Source organism: Tamandua tetradactyla, chromosome 3 (genome assembly GCF_023851605.1).
Source record: "Tamandua tetradactyla isolate mTamTet1 chromosome 3, mTamTet1.pri, whole genome shotgun sequence".
NCBI lineage: Eukaryota > Metazoa > Chordata > Mammalia > Pilosa > Myrmecophagidae > Tamandua > Tamandua tetradactyla.
The window spans coordinates 124,505,213-124,527,195 of NC_135329.1; the positions used below are offsets into that span (position 1 = coordinate 124,505,213).

The 21,983-nt window shown below is 33.4% G+C and overlaps 1 protein-coding gene across 2 annotated transcripts in view; it reads left to right on the forward strand.

Moving 5' to 3' along the window:
• The window catches only part of GALNT13 (polypeptide N-acetylgalactosaminyltransferase 13), a 601,907-nt gene that overhangs the window by 314,934 nt on the left and 264,990 nt on the right, over positions 1-21,983 (forward strand). For both annotated transcript variants that reach the window (XM_077153856.1, XM_077153857.1), the window contains 3 exons: positions 17,393-17,559; positions 18,196-18,403; positions 21,038-21,208. In XM_077153856.1, coding sequence (XP_077009971.1) covers positions 17,393-17,559; positions 18,196-18,403; positions 21,038-21,208 — 546 coding nt within the window. The remainder of the gene's footprint in view (positions 1-17,392; positions 17,560-18,195; positions 18,404-21,037; positions 21,209-21,983) is intronic.

Here is a 21,983-nt window from a genome sequence, read left to right on the forward strand (position 1 = left end):
GATTGAAGGGTTTTTGTTCTTACTAACTAAAAACATATTTATATTGCATAATGGAACACTAGAGAGCCATTTTCCTGACATATTTCCACATCCATCATGTTCTAGATGTAAAAAGTTATTGGGCTTTGAATTTTAGTCAATAAAATTCAACAAGATATTGATGATGTTTTTTATGGTTCTTATTTCCTCCATATGAAGTGGATTTCTTGTTAATTGTCTTTTCATGATAAAAATTATTAATTTGAAATGTAAATGGCTTCTACTTGAAAAATGCTCCAAATTCTACCCTTCTGTTTATTAACATGAGATTAAACCAAGATAAAACAAAATATTACAATAGGTTTTTATTTTTCTTTATTCTTAACACAGTGCAGGTTGGTATAGGTAGAAATTTCAGGATAAATATTTTCAATAAATTTTTATCCATGTTTATGCATAAAATAAGAAAAAATACAAAATAAATGTGTTCCTCTTTAAAGTTATTTGTAATAGCAGCTATATCAAACACTTTCTGCATTTTATTTATTTTTTCCATTAAGTTATTTAAGTTGCTTTGGTCTTCTTAAGATACTCCTTATAATTTATCTTATTAGATGTTTAAAAAGCATTTTGTCATTTCCCTTATCTCTTGGAGCACCATCCAAGGAGAAACAGAAAACACATATATTTTAAAGTTCAGATTCCAGTCATGAAACTCTCATTGTTAACATATAACTCACATTTTACTTCTTATTTAAAAATATAAAAATAAAAAAAGCATTTTTTTCTGGAGGGGGTTGCAACTGGCCATACATTTAGAAACCAGCCTAGTATATTTGAAGAGAAAATATAATTTTGGAAATCAGTGGAAAGAAAGGATATCAGCAATATTTTAAGTATACATTTTAATTCTATGTATTATGTATTCTATTTTGATTTATACACTTCGTGAATCAATAACATCAAATGATATTATGAACATATTTGGGCAGTTCATAACTGCTAAGTCAGTTAGCATCGGACTTTTATGAAGCAGGCTGATTCTAATGATTCCCTTCTGTATACAAAGCTTTAGAAGTATCTATCAAAAAAAAAAAATCCCTTGATGAAGAATTAGTATTCAGTTAGATGTGAATTATGCTGTTAAGATTCAAATAATTTTCTTTTTTATGATTCTGAGTAATGTCTGTTCATAGTTAAAAAACTAATCAAAGAAAAAGTAAAAATGCATAAAATTGTATAGAAGTATTTAAAATAGAAAGTTAAAAAAAGTACTTCCTCAGATAAATATTTTAAGATGTGTTTTCAAAAGGTGCTGTATCTAGTTAATAATCATCTCTGGATTTAGTTAGCAATACACAAAATTGTTCAGAATAAAATCCCAGCTAAACAGTAGGGGTCTAGGAGATATATATTTCAGGAAAAGACTAGGCATATTAGCTAATACAGGGAGCATCAAACCAGCACCTGCTACGGTGAGGACATTTCAGTTTCCAGGACACCAGGCAATCATATCAATATAGACAAAGATAGCAAATCAATATAGATATCAGATTCCAGGAAATAAAATCGATGGAGATTTTGTGAAGGGACTAGTTAATGAAAGGTGAAATGCATAAGGTAATGAACCCAAACAGAGAATGGTCTGACTTTCTTCAGTGGGATCTATGTAGCCAGTCTATGGAATTGGAATTCAGCCAGAATTATATTTACTCAATGGTTTGTGAACAGAAAGTCCCTATATATTCTCTGTCTTAAACAGAGATACAGTAGTGCTCAGTCTTCAAATCATCCTTCCCTATTGATTCTTTCCCCTGTCTATAGACATTTTCACATGGTCTCTATTCTATGAACAAACAGGAAACCAAATGTACTTGCAAAGGATATGCTGTCTGTGATTGAATTGTGTCCACTTCAAAGACATGCTCAAGTTCTAACCTCCAGTTCCATATATGTGAGCACACTTGTAAATAAGATCTTTGCCTATCTCTGGTAATAAAAGTACTTGAAAATCTGAAGCCATCTCATTCTCCTCCATGTCTTTCGCCATAATAAAAATTAATCACCAAGACTCAGTACCTCTAAAATATTTCTTTAATTTTTATCTTTTCCTAGACTGTTTTAATAGTGGTGATCAATAATAATGATGGCAATAATAATAGCTTTCGTTTATTGAGAGCTCATTATGGTACAGGCGCTGTGCCAAATGCTTTATATGTATCACTGCATTTCAACCTCCCAGCATCCTGATGAGGTAGGTATTGTTGGCTTCGGGTTGATTTTGTTCTGTAAAACTGGGATGCATAATTATAGAATAATGTACCGTTTAAGATCTGATTAAGGAGTGACCTTGAGTAAATTATAATTGGACAGTCACATTGCAGTAACTTCTCCTAGGGAGAATAAAAAGCAATTCTATTTGAGGATTCTGGTAACTGATTCCAACAACAATCGTTCCTTCCTGCAGAATGTGGAAAAATGAATTAGATTTCAGACATTAACTCTATTCACTACTGTTGAACACCTTCCTTATGACACACAACCATTCTTTTTAAAACACAAAAGCCGTCATTATAAATGATGTTTATTTTCATATGGGTGTAAAAAGTCTCATTTCTCTTATTACACATGTCATGTTGTTTTACTTTTTATTTGTATTTGAAATGAGCATAGAGTGGTCTTTCCATTTTTCCAAGAAGACACAAATACATGACCACCTGAAATTTCTCCAAAGTTTTATCTTTATAATTGTCTCACTTCAAGCTTTGTTTGTCATATGGGGAAACATTAAAAATGCCATGGTGGCTTAATGTTTCCTATTGTTTCAGAAACACTCACCAATCTTAGCTTTCTCCGCAGTATTTATTATTCACATATACCTTTGCTCTGTCATTCCCTGACCTGTTTACACAATCCACAGGTTGATCCTATATTCCCCAGAAAAGAAAGCATTGGCCATTTTGCCTATAAATCTTATATATGAAATCTTAATGATTTCTAATCTAAATGAAATTTAAATTCCTAAAATGGTGTGATAAATTGTATAATGAATTATGTAAATTATTCAGCAATTAGAGATGTCTTGGAAATATTTCACTGCTTTTCATAATCAGTACTATGTTGTTCCAATGACAGTATATATTCGGCAGCCAACATCGTAAAACATAAGGAGGATTTAATAATAGGAGGACCGGATAAGGACTGACTGTATAAAAAAGGAAAAAAAGTGCATTTTATTATTTTAACACCTAAATAACATTTTTTAAATAAAAGGATAGTGACGTGCCTTGTTTCTTTTGTTATTAATCTTTGCTGCAGTCCTCATTAGAGGTGATTTATGGGGACTATTTGCATTTTGTAGAGGAAGAGCTCCTAGATACACCTTAAAGCAAGAGCACTGTTCAAAGAGTTCAGAGACTTGGATTCTGGTCTCAGCATAGCACCAGTTATTTTGTCAGATTCTTTTCCCTGTCTGTGAGGCAGTTTCCTATACCTAAAATTAAATATATTGTTAGATGTTCTATAAGGTGCCTCTTAGGTTTGTTAGTCTATGGATTATAATATGGATATAATTTAAAATGGGGGACTAGGAAATATACACTCACGCAGAACTTTGCTCATGGCTTCAAGCATGATTTCTTAAGGGTCTTGGTTCCTTAGTATGTCCCAGACCTGATATCTGTGATTTTCTCTGCTTCATCTCCCAGTTGCTGCCTCTTCTCCCTGCATAATGAAGCTGAATCCTCTGTGAGTATAATTCTCCATAAAGAAAATCTGGCTAACTGTCCTGGGAGTAAATGCCAATGTTGGTATCAAGAGTCTAACCCATCTGGAAACTTGAAACAGGGATTGCAATAGGGAAATAGAAGCTAAATCTACCAAGGTGGTTATATCTCAGGAAGACAAGGTAGAAAAAAGAGATTAAATGAGCAAATTGCATGTTTTAGACAGATCTACACAATAGGTATGAGTACATATAAAGGCTGCTGGGCAGGTAGAATATCTACTTAGGAGGAATTATATTCACTATTTATTTTCAATATTTAACTTTAGGTGAATAGTCCCATTTTGCTACAATTCATTATTTTATTTTTAATAAATAATTTGAAAATCTTATTGCAAATAGAAGTATTTATAATCCAGTATTCTCATACTTCAATAGTAATGGCTGCTCTTAAATGATATTATATTGAAATTAAGAGTGGATATAATTGACATTTTGATATTGCTTGCAGTTACTGAAGCATGATATTTTATCTTACATTTAGCAATAACAATTGAGGCTCAAAGCATTTATGAGATATTAATGATGGGAATGAGGAGTTGATATAAGGAGATTGTTTTGACTTCCATTATTCATTACAGTTCAGAAAAGGCTCAGTAATAAGGTCATTTTTCAGATTATTAGGTAAAAAGAGAAGCATACATGGATTTTTCGTTATTTATGCATTGAGTGAAAGAAGCCTTACACAAAAGATCATATACTATATGATACCATGAAAATAGTTAAATAATTTTATGGTAAAATAATCAAAGCAGAGCAATGCTGGGGGCAAAAAATGTTGTGAAGAGATTTTCTGAGGTTATGATGTTTCATATATTAATAAGGGTTTATGTTACACTGGTGCATGCATTTATCAAAGCTCAGAGAATGTACATTTACGATTTGTGCATTTCACTGTAAGTAAATTTTATTTCAAAAGAAAAGTAGCGTGGGCCACTGTGGCGCAGTGGGCAGAGTTCTCGCCTGCTGTACCAGAGACCCGGGTTCGATTCCCAGTGCCTGCCAAAGCAAAACAAAAAAAAGAAAAAAGAAAGAAAATAAACTTTAGTGTAAATAAAACTTACAAAAATCAAAATTCTAAAATCAAACTCCAGTCATTGATAAATATTTTGAATATTTAGGGGAAGTACACTAATACTTTGATATAAATAATAAATAAAATAGATCAAGGTGGATGGAGTGGTTCTCATGAGCGATAACCTGCCAGAATGCCTAGAAAATTCAAGGAAAAAAGGTCCATGGCAGAATAAATGTTAACAGATATTAAAATGTAATGTAAAGCCTCTATAATTAAAATAGTGGGGTAATGGAACATTGATAGGTAGACAAGTGGAATAAAGTAGAAAGTATAGAGATAAACACGAGAATACATGGAAGCTTAGTACATGATAAAGGTCACACCTCACTCTCCTAGTTGTAAGAAGTGATATTGGGACATGTGGTTAGTCACCTAGAAAAATATACAATTAGATTTATACTTCACATCATACAAAAAAATATACTCCACATCAATTAGCTATCTAAATGTAAATAAAAATGGCTGAATGACTGTATAACCTGGGTAAAGTGAAATGCTCTCTATGTGATCATAATCCACATGCACTTAAAGAAAATATTGATAAGTTTGGAAACATAAAAGAAGTTTTACAAGGAAAACTGAGGTGCAATGAATAGACAAATATCAAAGTGATAGAAGATATTTGCCACATATATCACAGATAAAAGGCTAATATAATATAAAGGACTCAACAATTGAGGTGCTTAAAACAAATGAAGCAAACAGATATCTTCCAATACAAAAATTGGCAAAGGATCTGAACAGACTGTTCATGCCACGAATATACATATTAAAAAATGTTTGAATTCATTCCTAATTAGAGAAGTACAAGTGAAAACTACCTGGATATCTTCTTTCACCAGAAGTAATGGTTACTTAGAGTAATGAAAATTAGTAGGATGATAACACATTCTTGTTAGAAACGGAAGCTGTCATACAACGATGACTGGCATGCAAATTGGCACAACCTTTCTGGAGAGGGATTTGGCAATATTTAATAAAATTGTATATGCATTTATCTTTTGACTCAGCAGCTCCACTTCTAGGAATTTATCTTGAAGCTACATGCCTAAGTATATGAAAAATGCACAAAATATATATTACAGGCAATAATCATCAATGGATTGCTAGGATACTGAGTAAATGCTTGATTAAATAGGAAATTTACAAAGTCCCAAAATATTTTCTCACAAAGAATTTATATATTACAAGGAGAAGAACACTTTACAGGGGAGAAAACTGGAAGACACCACCTTACACAAGTGACAAAGTTAATGTTCATAGTGGCAGTAATTTGCATCATGTCCCTCCTGATATGATGTGTTAAGTAGGACACTGTCACTTCTGTTGTATTCTTACCAAAAGATGCTTTTGTCTGACTCTAATCATGTGGAAATATCAGACAGATCTCCCCTCTGAAAATATAATTTTCCTGTTACTGCCATTGGTAGCAATCCTGGAGAAATACATAAGAAGAGAAATTCATGATGTGCATAATCTTTTGATACTTAATTTAGCAGCAATTAAATCTTGCAATTACTATTTCATATTTTAAATTATTATTTTAAACAATGGTTTCTATGCTTTAATTTGTTCACTCGTTTCACACATAAGATTTTATTCTTCATTTGTTCTCATTCATTAATTTAAAATATTTTTGTAAATATATACCACATACGGTATCTAGGTTTCTATGCCAGAGTTACAAAGTGCCGTGTTCTCTGCAGCATTTCTTTAGTGTCACAAATCCATGATATTCAATTTTATAGCATATTATTTGAATAAAATTTATGACAATTTAAATATATTTTTATTGATGCATAGTGCTTTATTTTTAACAAAGCCATAAATAAATGGAAAGACCATCTGAGCTGAAGGGAAAAAAAGACATTCTCACAAAGCATACGGGCTTTATTCCATATAGGTAGACTAGACTTTCCATTTTAACTCTATTCAAATAAAGTGCAATGACCTGACTTTCTGCCCCCCTCACCAATAATTCCATCCGTGTTTCTTATTCTAAAGACGCAAAGATGCAACTATGTGTCTGACAAAAGAACTAATTGTGTCTGTAGTCAGGGTGACTTAAGAACAACATGCATAGTTGTTCAGTGTGTGCACTGCACATAGACACCAAGCTGACAGATGAGTAGGAGCTAAAACCCATGCTCTTCTCTGCTTATGATGGCATGCACCTTGGCGAGCGGCTGTGTCTTACTGGAAGTGCAAAGGCTCAATCTGACTTTCAGTGTCTGGTAGCAGGACTCTCACTGTCCAGAAGAGCCACATTTTTCTAATCGGGGCTAGTTATGGCCCTAATTCTAGTCACCAATCTATTTTATATTTTTGTTGACCCTATGTATTTTTCCATACTACTTGACTCATGAACTCTAGGGTCCATGCTGTACCCTGATCCATGAACTGAGTTTCTGCCATCTACTTTTATTTATTTATTTTTGCATGGGCAGGCACCAGGGATCGAACCTGGGTCTCTGGCTTCGCAGGTGAGAATTTTGCCACTGAGCCACCTTTGCGTTGCCCTCTGCCCTCTACTTTTATATCTGTGACTTTGCTCTGACAAATCCAGAACCCTGACCTCCCCATGAGTGAATTTTTTCCTTTCTCAGCCTGTTCTCTCTTGGACTGTGGCACTCTACTTCTGAACTCATCCCCTGGATTTGGTCCATGTTACATTATACCAGTCCCTACGAATGTTTCTCTGTCAATATCACTTCATTTTGCTTTATTTCTACAATTTTAGTAAAAAGCATGAATTGACAGAGGTATAATAAATTATAAAATGCCTTTCTTAACCAGTGAAATGTTGATTTTCATTGAGCCATGTACTTCCTACCCTCTTTTGTTCAGTTTTACAAATATGCACACTCACATATTCTAATAAAGTGGTGTGCCTATATGCATTGAAAAAGTACACACACACACACACACACACACACACACACACATACAGTGCATAATTGTGCCAGGTAGTGTCATAAATGCTTTAAGGCTTCATTTAATTCTCAAAACTCCATGAGGTAGATACTATCATTTTACAGCCAAGGGGAAAAAAAACAGGCAGTCTTGACTCTAGCCCAATGCTCCCCTATATTAGATCTCAGATTATAACATTCACATTATAACAATTCTGAGATAAGATTGGTGAATTAATCTGGTAATTCATGAAAAATCTTCCCTCATTGTGAGGTTTTTTTAATCCATCCTCTTATTAAATGTTTATTAAATCCTCTTATTAAATATGTAAATATATGCAGAAATATTAGCAAATATACAGTATATACATATATATATAGTATATACAAAATCAGTCATTTTGTTCATGATCAGAAGTCTTAAGGTTTCAGTTTGTTCTTCATTTCTCCTAGTGACCATGAGTTATTCTTACCCAGGGGTTCCATTTTGCTGATCTTGGGCACTTGACTATTTTCAGGCACCAGGTTTTGATGGGCACTTGCTGTTTATTTTTCAAAATTGTTAGAACTCAATCACTAAAGGAGATTTTTCTATATCCCAATCCTGCTTAGTTCTATCATGGAATACTGAAATAAAAATAAGTTACCATCTTTATTCCCCACAAAGTTTGATTAAAATAGTGACAACTAACATTGATACCATAAATATCTCTTGTGTTAAGAAAGGATTGTCCCATCAGAAAAGAGGTTTTGAAAACACTGTGTATGTTTGAATCTCATTTCCACCACTCAGAAACAAATTACTTAACTGATCTGAATATCTTGACTTATCAAATGGAAGCAACAGTATAAAGAGTTCATAAGGAATATTATGATGATTACTATTCTAGTTATCTAGCTGCCAGAATGCAATATACCAGAAATGGAATGGCCTTTAAAAGGAGGAATTTAATGATTTGCTGGTTCACAGTTCTAAGGCTGAGAAAATGTCCCAATTAGAAATGTCCAGTCAAAGGCATCCAGGGAAAGATACCTTGGTTCAAGAAGGCCGATGAAGTTCAGGGTTTCTCTCTCAAGTGAGAAGGCACATGGCACACAGTCAGGGCTTCTCTCTCAGCTGGAAGGGCACATGGCGAATACAGCGTCATCTGCTAGCTTTCTCTCCTGGCTTCCAGTTTCATGAAGCTCCCCGGGAGGCGTTTTCCTTCTTCATCTCCAAAGGTCGCTGGCTTGTGGACTCTGCTTTGTAGTGCTGCAGCAGTCTCTGCTCTCTTTGAATCTCTCATTCTCCAAAATATTTCCTCTTTTATAGGACTCCAATAAACCAATCAAGACCCACCCAAACAGGTGGAGACATGTCATCCCCTAATCCAGCTTAATAATCATTCTTGACTAAATCACATCATCCAGGGAGATGATCTGATTACTATTTCAAACATGCAGTATTGAATAGGGATTATTCTACCTTTATGGAATGGGATTTATATTAAAACATGGCTTTTCTCAGGGGACATACTTCCTTTCAAACCAGCACAATTACCGATCAATGGCTACTCTACAAAAGAACACCAGCATAACCTGTAAAACAAGCAAAACTGAGTTTATTCCCTATTGTAGAAAATGACAACCCATCTTAGCAGACCATCCTGATGGTCTCATCAAGTTCTCCAGATATCTATAGAGAATGGGGATATAGGCTTAAGGCATTTGAGACAGATCTTTCAATGCAGTGATCTCATTGGGATTGGGCAAATTATGTCACATAATAATTTAGGACTGGTGGACCCATGAGGAGAAGATCTCAAAGTGAATTGATAAGCAAGCAGTTTTTCCAGCTAAGTTTTATATTGTCCTGAAAAGAGGGCTGGTTGCCCATGTGAGCAGCCTCTTGTCCATACGAGAGGGCTTTTTGTGCAGTTTTTTTGTTTGTTTGTATCAATTTATTTTCTGGAAGTTCTTGAAGCCTACAGTGAAGTTATTTATAAGATGATAGCCTTGTCATTGTTCTTATGGTTAAGGTTTATAGTTGCAAGAGACCTCACTTCCCAGGATCAAACGAGATGATCCATATAAAACAGCATATTGCTGGCTCCACCATTAAGAGATGGGTAATGTTAACCACTTTCTATTTGCTTTCTAATTATGATGTTTCTTGAACCAGGCTTGATTGGTAGGAGACATGGCCTAAACTTAGGTGAGGATTACAAGGTGTGGTGATCAGACATACCAACAGGGCAGAGCAAGTAGTTGGGGAGTATGGGGGTTAGTGGGCAATGGCCCAAGCTTTGGCAAGTAGTTCAGGAGCAGGTGAGAAATAGAGGTCCCAGGAGGCAGGCAGAACATGAGCCTCTGGATTCTTTCAGAAGAAAATAATAAGCAGAGATTAAGGTAAGCAAGCAAGTGACTAATAGCAAGTGTTAGGGGCAACACATGATTCAGAATTACTGAAAGAGAAACAGGCCGGACCCTCATTCCACAGGGCTATGCTGGACAAGTAAATTAAGCAGTTCTCAAGCCTGGAATGGCCCCAATACCAGATCCATTACTAAAACTGGCATTGGAAGTAGTGAATTAGGATAAAAGTCAAATTATTTGGACCTATGTCAATAGTCAGAATCCTACCAGCAGCAAGTTTGGCTCCAATAATTTTAGAGACCATATCTGCACTATTATATAAAGTTTTCCATAATGTAAGAATATTAAGATAAATTACATTCATATAATTCCTTTATAATTTTAGTTGGTATCCTCAGAAGTACTGCCATATAGATATGGCCTCAGATTTACTCCAATTTAAATAATGATGAAACTGAAGCTTAGATGGTTTGCTCACAGATTCTAGATGCAGAATGTGGTTTTCCCATTCCAGAAAACAGAGGTTCTCAAGTCAAGAGATTTGAGATCTTGATCCATTATGTCCAAATAAGAATAATGCTATTTAGGCATGGGGAAATGTGTTGAAACTGAGTGCCTTACAGACTCATTTTCTTATACTCCTTCCTTTCCCTTTCACTTGCTCATTTATTTGCCCTGTCTCTTGCAGTCTGAAAAGCAAAATCAATTAAAGGTAATGTAAAACTATAGGAAAACTGGTATTTTAATATCCCTAGTTCAGAACGCATCAATACTGACATATGATAATTCATTCAATAGCCTGCCTCATTGTGAGGTTTTCATTCATTGAACTCATTAAATATATTTTGTGGTATCCAGAATGCTAGGTTCTGGGGAGCCAGAGATAAACAACGTGTACTTTCCTTCTTTAACAATCCCCAAGTCCTGTTAGATGAGATAGGCATACTTTGAATGAATATAATGAGCACAAAAATTGGAAATTATATGAAATACAAGGCAGGGGAGAGGGGGCTGAATAGTATTCTGTGGGACAGTGGGATTAGGAAAGAGCAGAAACAGAAATTCCCTGGCTTCCTGTTCCTTCCTCTAGCACAACCATCTCCCACCAGAGCACCTGATGGCAAATTCCAAACAGAAGCCCAAAGCAAGGAAGTCTGAGAAGTGACCCCCTGCCAATACTTAGAAGAGAAAGGAAGGGTGAGGAAATGGAGCTGATGGTAAATAGGCCAAGAATGAGCAACACAGCATTTTCCTGGGTTTTAAAAATAAAGTTTGGGGAAATTTAATAAAAATATTGTTTTCTTTTATTTGAATCACCTGAGTAATTACAACTTATAAGAATTTAGCTTTGGAAGACTTTAACACAATGTAAGTATAAATCACCATATAAAAACCGATGGAAAATTAAGTGCTTCATTTTGCATGTAGCTTCAAACCATATAATCATTATGAAAGAACCACTTTCTTGTCCAAATTTTATGTGCATGGATGCATTGAAGAACAACAAAATTTTTCTGTGAGTATGAACGTTAATGATTGGGAAACAGAGAAAGCACACATACTTCTGTAAGGTTCAGTGCAATTCCCATAGCTCTTAAAAAGAAGTGTTTGGGAACTTGTATTGCAAGTCTTTATGTTTAATTACTATTATTAATCTTTGATTGAGGCAGTAAAAGGTAACCGCAGACTCACTGAGCAGTGATCCAACAAGTCATACAAACTAGTGTTGACAGATTTTGTTCTGAGTCATAACTGGATTGTGTATTAACTACTATGTAATTATGGATCCTTTGTGATTTCACATTCTTATCTTAGAGGAAACTTTTCTTTCTTTGATATGGTATGTTGTGTTCAGTAGTTTATCTGAAAATATCAGTAGGGTTTTGAAAAAGAGAAAATCAAATTGTTGCAGTCTATGTTCTCATACTACATGTATAGCCAGAGGGAAAGATGGCAAATAGGTACACTACCTTACTGGTTTTTCCACATTTTAGACATTAGAAACACAAGCCCACCCTACATTCTCTCCAAAGTAGGCTGTCTGAATTTATTTCTCATATATTTATAAATCAACAGTTGATAGAAGCCTGAACCAGCATTAGTGAACATGCAAATGACAGAAGAGCTTTTAAATTAAATGAAGAATATTTTCTGACTGCCTAAGCTTAAAATTACAGGAAATAGTGTATTATTAATATCATCTGGTATAAATTCAAGAAAAGGTATTAACCTCATGCCTCTTCTAAAAAGTTGTTGACATAAGCAAAAAAGGTTTTAAATACTTAGGGGAAAAAAAAGCTGTATTCTGCTGAATAACTTAGGCAAACAGTTCTCAATTTTGTCTGTATTCCAGTCTCCTACACATATTTTAAAATATTTTAGTGTCCATGGCCACACCCCAGACACCTAAATCAGAGTCTCTGTGGCGGCAGTATTTTTCAAGCTCCTAAGGTGATTCCAGTGCACACCCAAGATTGAGAAACAGATATACTACAGAATTAAAAGGAAATAAACTTTCACTTCCTTTTAAGTTTTATATATTCAGCATGTCACAATATAGTGTAAATATGAAATATTGTCATGGTAAAGCCTGGGATTTAATTGGAGTACCCCATTGGAGGAAGCTGTTTTGACTATTGGACATCAAATATTTCTTTCAAATTAATGAAAATTGCTGTTGCATTCTTCTACTTTTACTCTCAAAGTTAATTAAGTATTCATTGTGCTCCCATAATAAAATCAATTTTTGCTCACCCCGTTTAGACTATTTAGTAAAAGAAAACAAATATTGCCTTCATAAGAAAACTTGTTACCATGATGATCTGAGATCATCTTCACCCATATTTTTATTCACAAATGTTTTGAAAAGTTTTTAGGGAAAAGAATGCTTAGTCTACATGTAAATAGTTTCAGTGAAAACTGACTTTCTATTTATTTTTCTTTTTTCATTTTAATGAAATGATCTCCTAGAAATGACTATTTAGGTATAGATAGATAGATGATGATAGATAGATAGATAGATAGATAGATGATAGCAATAGTATAATTTAAAACTTTTGACATAGAACAGGAATTGTTAGTTATTATCAGTATTACTACTAGCTGCAGGACTTGAGTCTTATACTCTGTGAAATGAAGATTTGCATTAGTAAACCTTTAAAGTCCATTAAATTCCACCGTTTGGAGATTCTGAGCTTTACTCTGCAATATTGACTGAGCAACGACTGCCACACATTCCAAATTTGACTTGTTGATCCTTTCAGAGGTTAAATTGAAGTTTTGAGTTTACCTACTTCAGTATTGCATTGTATATTAGAAAATCAGACAGCAGTGAAATAATTCTCACAAGATCACAGAGAATACCTTATTTGTCGTGTATCAGAAAGAATTATAATCCCCTCTCATTTTATTTTAAATGTTTACCCCTGTCTCCCTCATAATATCTTATTTTGTCTGTTCTTAATTATTTCTGGAAAAATAAATGTTAAAAAATGCTGCCAGCTTCTCTATTAATTTTTTTTAATAACCTCCAACACTTTAATTACTTTCTTAGCTAAAAAAAGCAAACGTGTTTTCATCAATTCTAAGATGTACATTTTTTTTTTTTTTACAGTTTACATGTGTAAATTCAGGAAGTTTAACAGTCAACAGTTATAATCATTGTCTATCAACTGGCAATTGTCATGTTGCAGATGTTTCTTGAGCCTTTGTAAATGTGGTCACAGCTCTTAATATAGCTATTACTCAACTAAATTTCGTGCAGTGTTTATACTACATGTGAGTTTAAATATTATTTCAAACGTCTTCAAAAAGTTCACACTATGAAAGAAATTAGTACAAAAAGTTATTGTTTACAAAGAAAGACAAGGAAAAATTAAATTTGACATTGGTAAAGCAAGTATTTATTATTGGAGCAAGGACTACAATCCCCTAATTTATTGATACATCAGCCTTGTTTCATCAAGTATTAGCAGGGTCCAGAAATGTCAGCATTACAAGGGAACATATTAGAAATGCAGAATCTTGGGCCCCACCAAAACCTACTAATTAGAGTCTGTATTTTAACAAGATCCCCAGATGATTTCTTTGCACCGTAAAGTTTAAGACACAGCTTTATTTGGGAGGTACCTCCCAAAATGATAATGAACAGATAATCTCAAAAAGGTGAAACTCTCTTATATTTATTGAAATAAGTGCTAAAAGTTTGCAGTGTATCTTAAATCAGGAAAAATTCCCTTAAAATATGTCAAGGAAACTTCAAAGCAACAAGAAGCTGATGTAGCCAATTTATGTCATGAATTATAGATAGAAATCTATGTCTAAATAAATTTAAAAGCTGTTTCTATAAGTTCTATCTAAATATTATATCCCATCAATAAGAAAGCCTTGGACAATAGTTTATAAGGCACCACTTTTTTGCTTTCCTAGTGTTACATAAAATCATGGTAGAACTTACCCCTAGGTGAAAGCATATGTTGGATGATATACAAGCAGTAAAACCAATCCAATATTTCATAAACCCATCAGATATAATGAAAATCATAACTCTTGTTAATGTAAGTGTATATATTTGAGACAACTGGATAAACTGGCATAGAAAATGATTATTTATATGGCTTAAACATTATTCTATCAATTGTTTTATCAATATGCAGTGTTTTTTCTGGTATTTCACGGCAAGAAGGGGAAGAATTAATAAAAATATTAGCCATATTTTATTCTTATACAGTATTAACGACATAATAGAAGTTCTATAAAAGTATACATAATAATAGCTGCATTAATTGTAAATTTGTTCATTATAATTTGTATACACATACAATGAATACAAAATTAACATTTGTGAGTGGATTTTTAACCACATTATATAAAGCTTGATAGTAATACTTTAAAATGTTGAAAAGTAATATCTGCTTTTGTTTGCTGTTTTTAGGATTTATCTTAATTCATATCCATTTTTCTTCAGTAAGCAATTACAGTAACACACAAAAACTTCTTATTTAGAAGAAATAATTTTTCCCGCATGACCCTGAAGTAGGCTTTATGAACTATAATCTTTGGATTAAGCCTGTGGTTGTTGACAATTGGAGTGCTTTCAACTAGTTTTTTTCCCACTTTACTTCTTTATTTGTTCCATGTTCTTGACACCAATAGTGATGATAATTTTAGTTTCTCAGGCTGCTCCAGCAAATGCCATGAAATAAATTGGCTTAAACAATGGGAATTTATTAGCTTACAGTTTTGAGACCAGGAAAATGTCCAAGTCAATGACTCATCAAGGCAATGCTTTCTTCCCGAAGACACTACCAGTCATCCTTCACTCCGCTCCATGGCAAGGCGCACGGCAGTGTCTGCAGACCTCTCCCTTCTCTTCCAGGTTTTGTTGATTTCAGCTTCATACTTCCATGGCTTTCCCTTTCTCTGTATATTCATTCATTTACAAAAGACTCCAGCAATAAGATCAAGACCCATCCTGCCTGAGGGTCACAACTTAAGTAGCCTCATTAAATGGTCCTATTGACAAAAGGTCCACACCCACAGAAATGGATCGGATTTAAGAACAAGTTTTTCTGGAGTACATGCAGCTATAAACCACCACAGTGATGTTTATCTTTGCCATACTGTTTGCTTAGCATACTAAAAGTGCTACGGTTGTTCAATGGGGCAGAAGAATGGAAGTGTGAGCAAAATGATGAAGCGAACCTTTCTGACTCATGAAGATTGTTTTCTAAGTTCATTTAGTGATGATCCTGGAGGTGTTTCAAATGATGAAGAAACACACAGAAATCATTTGAATCTTGCTATCAAAATAAGAAGAGATGACTGTGCATCGGACTTCTCTCTTTTTTATATTTTAATTTTCTTTTATGTGCAGTATCTTAGGGTACTTAATGTATGTCAAAATAATAAATATATGCTGAGAAAAAGATTATTATTGAGGTTTGTATACATTCTTACCTGGCAGAACTACAAGAGAATTCAATGATTAGGTGGTATTTTAGATTTTTGTAAACATGAGTAAGATCAACAGGCACACAACCATCAGAATTTCTTTTACTAAAGGCTTCATCTCCCACATTTCATTGTTTTGTTTTGTTTTTTTTCCACTTACCACTGAAGGAAAATGAGCGGTGTTTTATTTCTGACATATATTAGATTATTCATTAATGGCAGAGAGTTTGGATCATTTTATTTTCTGGAATTGTTTAAATCTATTGCCTTCAGAATATTTACTTGAAAAAAAATAACTGTAGATGAATAAACTTTTATTCCTGCTTCCAAGTGTGTGACTTTTTTCATATTCTATAATAAGCATGATTTAAAATTACATGACAGAAGTGCCTGCATGTTGACAAGTTTTAGTGGAGTAACAGCCATCTGCATGTTAAACTTGGGCTGACCATCTAGAAAACAAAATATGTTGTATTGTCAAATTTTCCTATTTTGGATCATTTGAAAAGTAAAATATCGGCTTCTTTGTATTTTTTATAAGCAAAGTTAAATGCCTTCTCACACCACTAAGTTCAAAAATGAGTGACAATTATGGTGTAATTCCAAAGTGATCAGTGTGCTCCAGGGACCAGATGTGTGAGAATCACCTGGGACCTCCTTAAAATGCAGAATCTCAGGCTTCACCCAGGACCTAGCAGATAAGGATCTGCATTTTGACAAATCTCCAGACATAAAGTTTGTTAAGTGTAGGTAGCCATTCTCTTTCCTGATCTCTGACTTTGATTGTACTAATTAAAAATCTGTAAAATGTATCCTGGCCCCTAAAACTTTCCTTCAAGGTAGGCACTGTTTACAGCATTCTAAAATTGAATGGAAGTCACACCTGACAAGACTTCAGAACACAAAAGTAATCTCAGTGTTCATGCTTCAGAACCCTGTGGTTATTTGTCTTTATGTTCTTACAATTTTCTGAGTTTCACAATAGTTATTTTTTTCTAAACAAATAATAAAATGATATCCACTAAGTGAATTCACAGTCCCTGGTGTAGCTGGTGCTCTATTGACAATCTCAGGATGTTATTTTAGCTTTCTTATACTTGTGGAAATCATGCTGCTTTACTCCCTGCAGGAGTTAAAATAAAATATGTATATTTAATTTTCAAAATGCTAAGTAATTACTCACAGCATTTATGTAAAGGGAAGTGATTTTTGGTATTCATAAAATATTTCCTTGATAAAGGAATTTAAAGTCGTGTTATTATGGATATTTTTATTGTGATCACAATAAAAAATGAATGTATTAACATATCCCTCTTTTTTTCTCTTGTCCAGATGCAAGACAAAGGTCTACCCTGATGAACTTCCAAACACAAGTGTAGTCATTGTCTTTCATAATGAAGCTTGGAGCACTCTCCTTAGAACGGTTTATAGTGTTATAAATCGTTCCCCATCCTCTCTACTCTCTGAGGTCATCTTGGTAGATGATGCCAGTGAAAGAGGTAGAAATACATTTCTTGCATTTATCAAATTAAAAAGCTTTGTAATGATCAAAAAGATATCTGGGCAATAGAGTGGTCTGTATTTGTCTTATAAATATACTAACCCTGCAACTACATACTAAATTTGCATAGATATTCCTCATCAATGCCAACTCCAGGAACAAGTAACTAATTCTGTCAATTTCTCTCATGACCGTATTTGCCTCTTACTAACCTGAAAAAGTGGAAATGACTTTCAAAAATGTTCCTTTTTATCCCCCAACTCAATTGATCATATTATTGACAATTTATATTACTTTGCGGATTCTTATAATTTTTTTCTTTTATTTCAGGCAAAAACAAAATAGTTTATAATTTAGATTATATTTGCCAGTGTGGCCCAGTTTGTGAGTTAGAGTCTGGTGTCATATTAGCTTCCTAGTTTATCCTTATACGTGTCAGCCAAATGATAGATACAGTCATCATGGACTGTACATTAATTGTCTGCTGAAATCTCTGTCTTTATGTCACCTAGTGCAAAAATTTTGGTAAGAGTTGGCTACCATTTCTGTGTGTTGAATTTCCATCTGAGTAGTAGCTCTGCTCTGTCTTACAGAGCTTCAAAATTTTCTTATAAATTCTTATTGCATGTTACAGATTTTCTCAAGTTGACATTGGAGAATTATGTGAAAAATTTAGAAGTGCCAGTGAAAATTATTAGAATGGAAGAGCGCTCTGGGTTAATACGCGCCCGCCTTCGAGGAGCAGCTGCTTCAAAAGGGCAGGTCATAACTTTTCTCGATGCACATTGTGAATGCACGTTAGGATGGCTGGAGCCCTTGCTGGCTAGAATAAAAGAAGACAGGTAAGAATTCATAGTATATATCTGCCTGGGTTATGACTGAACCTGATAGACAGGTCCAGCTATCCATCTGAACATCTGTTCAAAGTTACAATTTTCAGAATGCTGACTTCCTAACTTTTTTAAAGCATGTTTTCTCCTTATTTATTAAATATGACCTTGGTTCATTCATGCTGAATATGATATTTGATTAAGAAATAGTCAAGCAATTGAACAATAAAAATATGTTGAATATTCATTTTTTTAGATGAAGAAAATCAGTCCAACCTGAAACAGTGCATTATTTTATAAAGCACATTTTCAAAGCCTTTCATTGTATCCCATAACTGCCCTGTGAGATTGATAATGTAGATCTTCTGATCTATACCTATTAATAGAGAAGAAAAAAGTTAAATAGCTTGCCTCAGTTATTGGGAATGCTAGGAACAGCAGTTCAGTTCTTCCGACTCCCAAAACAATATTGCCTCTATGTTAGCCTCCTTAATCAGAGTCTGGTTCAAAATTGCCTTGAAAATCTAAAAAAGACACTCACACACACACACACACACACACACACACACACTGAAATATAATCATGACTTAAAAAATATATAGGGAGCACATTTATAAGAATAAAATATTTAATTTATTTAAACAATATTGCCAGTTTATACATATAAATCCTGAAATCTGAAAAATTGAATAACGCATTGTGGAAATTAAGATCCACATAGGTACTTGCAGTTCTTATTTTTGTTCAAAATATGGCATACACATTTTTTTTTCAGATATTCATGAACGCTGGTGATAAATGAATGTATTTCCTAAATACCTAGTGAAGACAGCACTGAATGGTGTCTTTGATGTAATGACAAAGTATTATATAACACCTTACTTGCATACTCATTTCACCTTCAGGTGTGTTTAAGTAAGCATCCAAGACAGGTGCTATTTAGTCTGGGCAAGTGCAGGCCCATCACATAAATGGCAGGATTTGGTACTTGCCAGAAAGATGGATGGAGGCTGTCAGTAAAATCTACCATAGCAGTTGAAGAAGACAGTAGGGCCCATTCAGTCAACCGAGTATAGTACACAGCTAATAACATTTTTCCCCTCCATGTGTTGTACAGTACCCACAGGAGAGTAGGTCTGGCAAACTAAAATGATCTTGGAACATCTTAAATGCATTTCTTGGCACCTCTTCATACATTATGCATTTTTTAAAATGTGTTTCATATTCAACTTAGTGAGGTTTTAATATAATGCTGTTTTAATATGGCCATGCATGCACAGAACGTTTATTTTTTATGTAACACCATATTTAGATTGTATTTGCATATAATGAACTCTAATCTCTTATCCTACTTCTACTTCTAAAATTGCCATACCTAAGATAATAAATTCTTATTTAAAGTTATTAGATCAAATAATTTACTTCCCCCACAAATTAAATTATTAAATATAACTAGGAAGGAGGAAAAATGTTGATTATTTTGGGACCAGACTCCAGGCTTTTCTAATACCAGATAAATCCTGCTTCAAAGAAATTCAGCCCTTGGTCAGTCAAGTGGTATATGAAATTCAATTAGAAATAAGCTTTGATGTCCACAAAATCAGCATAAATAATTGACAGCATTTATTTGCTTCCCACCTTTGGGTACTTTGGAAACATATTTGTATACCAAATGTGAAATATGAAAATATGATATTTTTTACCTTCTACCAAATATGAAAAAGCTCAGCTTCCAGAATTAGCTACAGTCAATGAAGTCTTGGGTAGACCTGAACATTTGCTTCTGGAGATGACGGAAGGTTGGTCCTGCAATAAAACATATAAGTTCTGAATAGGGGGGATGCAAGAAAGCATGATAGGAATTAAAAGAGTATCTAATTATCTCCCAATTGAACAATTTCTTACACTAAAAGTCCACCATAAAATAAATATTCCAAACCTGATTTTCCCTCTCACTTCAAGAAAAATGGGTCATGGAGAACACATCAGAGACCCAAGTTGTTTATCTTTCCCTATTTAGAATCTCATCTAGATTGTGACTCTCAAAGTTTAATTCTAAGATAATTCACTTAGAAATTGTCGTGAATCAAATATCATTCATAAGAAATATCTACCTATACTGAACATAATTTTAATTGTTGTTGTTATTGATTTCATTATTTTATTAATAAAATTTTATTATGACTAAATTATGAATAATAATTATAATTTTAATTATTTTATTGATTTCATTATTATTATGTTGTTATTTATTGATTTCATTATTGTTATTTATTGATTTATTGATTATTATTTCATTGTTGTTATTTATCTCAAAACAGCTTTACTAATCATGCTGTGGGTGGAGGTTTTATGAAAAATAGACTGTGTTCATTTTGCTGAGTTAGAACTTAGAATGCATTTGGAAATCAGCGTGAAAGTCAATTAGTGTATCTTAATAGATAATATGTGATAGTGTAATGTCTACTGTAAGGAAGTTGTAGTAAAAGGAAATAATTCCATACAGAATAAAGATTAAATGAAAAGAAGGGTATATTCAGTTGCAAAATCATTACATTGCAACATTAGCAGCAATATTGTTTGAATAAACTAATTTAACATTTAAATGATCATTTATATGTAAGCCGGCTTTAATTTTTTTGCAGGAAAACAGTTGTATGCCCCATCATTGATGTGATTAGTGATGACACTTTTGAATATATGGCTGGATCGGACATGACTTATGGGGGTTTTAACTGGAAACTGAATTTCCGCTGGTATCCTGTTCCTCAAAGAGAAATGGATAGGAGGAAAGGAGACAGGACTTTACCAGTCAGGTATGTAGAATTTATCTTCCAAGGAGTAGCCTGTGCTCCTGTAACAATTAAGGAAGCTTTATAAATCTGTGTTCTCATTTTTGTCTTTTAAAGTCTTATACTTAGTCTTTATATATGCATATACACTACAGGTTCTGGAAATATTTAAAATCAATAAGTCTTGAAATCATTTTTGTCTTCTAATCTTTCATATATTACAACTAAATGTAGTGTTTTTTTAAAATGCATCCTTATGAAGGTGTTTGTAGATAATAAATTATAGAAGTGCAGATACTTCATAATCGTATAAGAATCAATGCGAATATTGAACGTAGTTAAATCTAATTTAGGCAAACTTAAGTATTGGTAAAAAGAACCACATTGCTTTTTAAACATCGTGCATTATTTTATTCAAAATATTTTTGTGACAAGGATGTTCTAGCCTTCACCCTGCAGGTAAATATACATCTTATCTAAAAGTATGAGCTTTACAATGAAAGATGATCAAAACTGTTATGGTAAGTATTCTAAATTACCAAAATTAAAGGCCTATGTTCCTTATAGATACAATGGAAATATCCTTTGGAAAATGTTTATGTATTAACAGTTGTGAAGGATCTATTGTTTATTCCAAATTATTTAAAGCAGCCACTTGATTTCAGAATATATACTCATAAATTATATATTTACTCCTAATACAAAACAAGAAATATCTGTAACTATATTCATCTAAATGAGCAATTGATTGACAGAAAATTATTATCCTCCTACTTTAAAATATTATTGTGTGCATCTT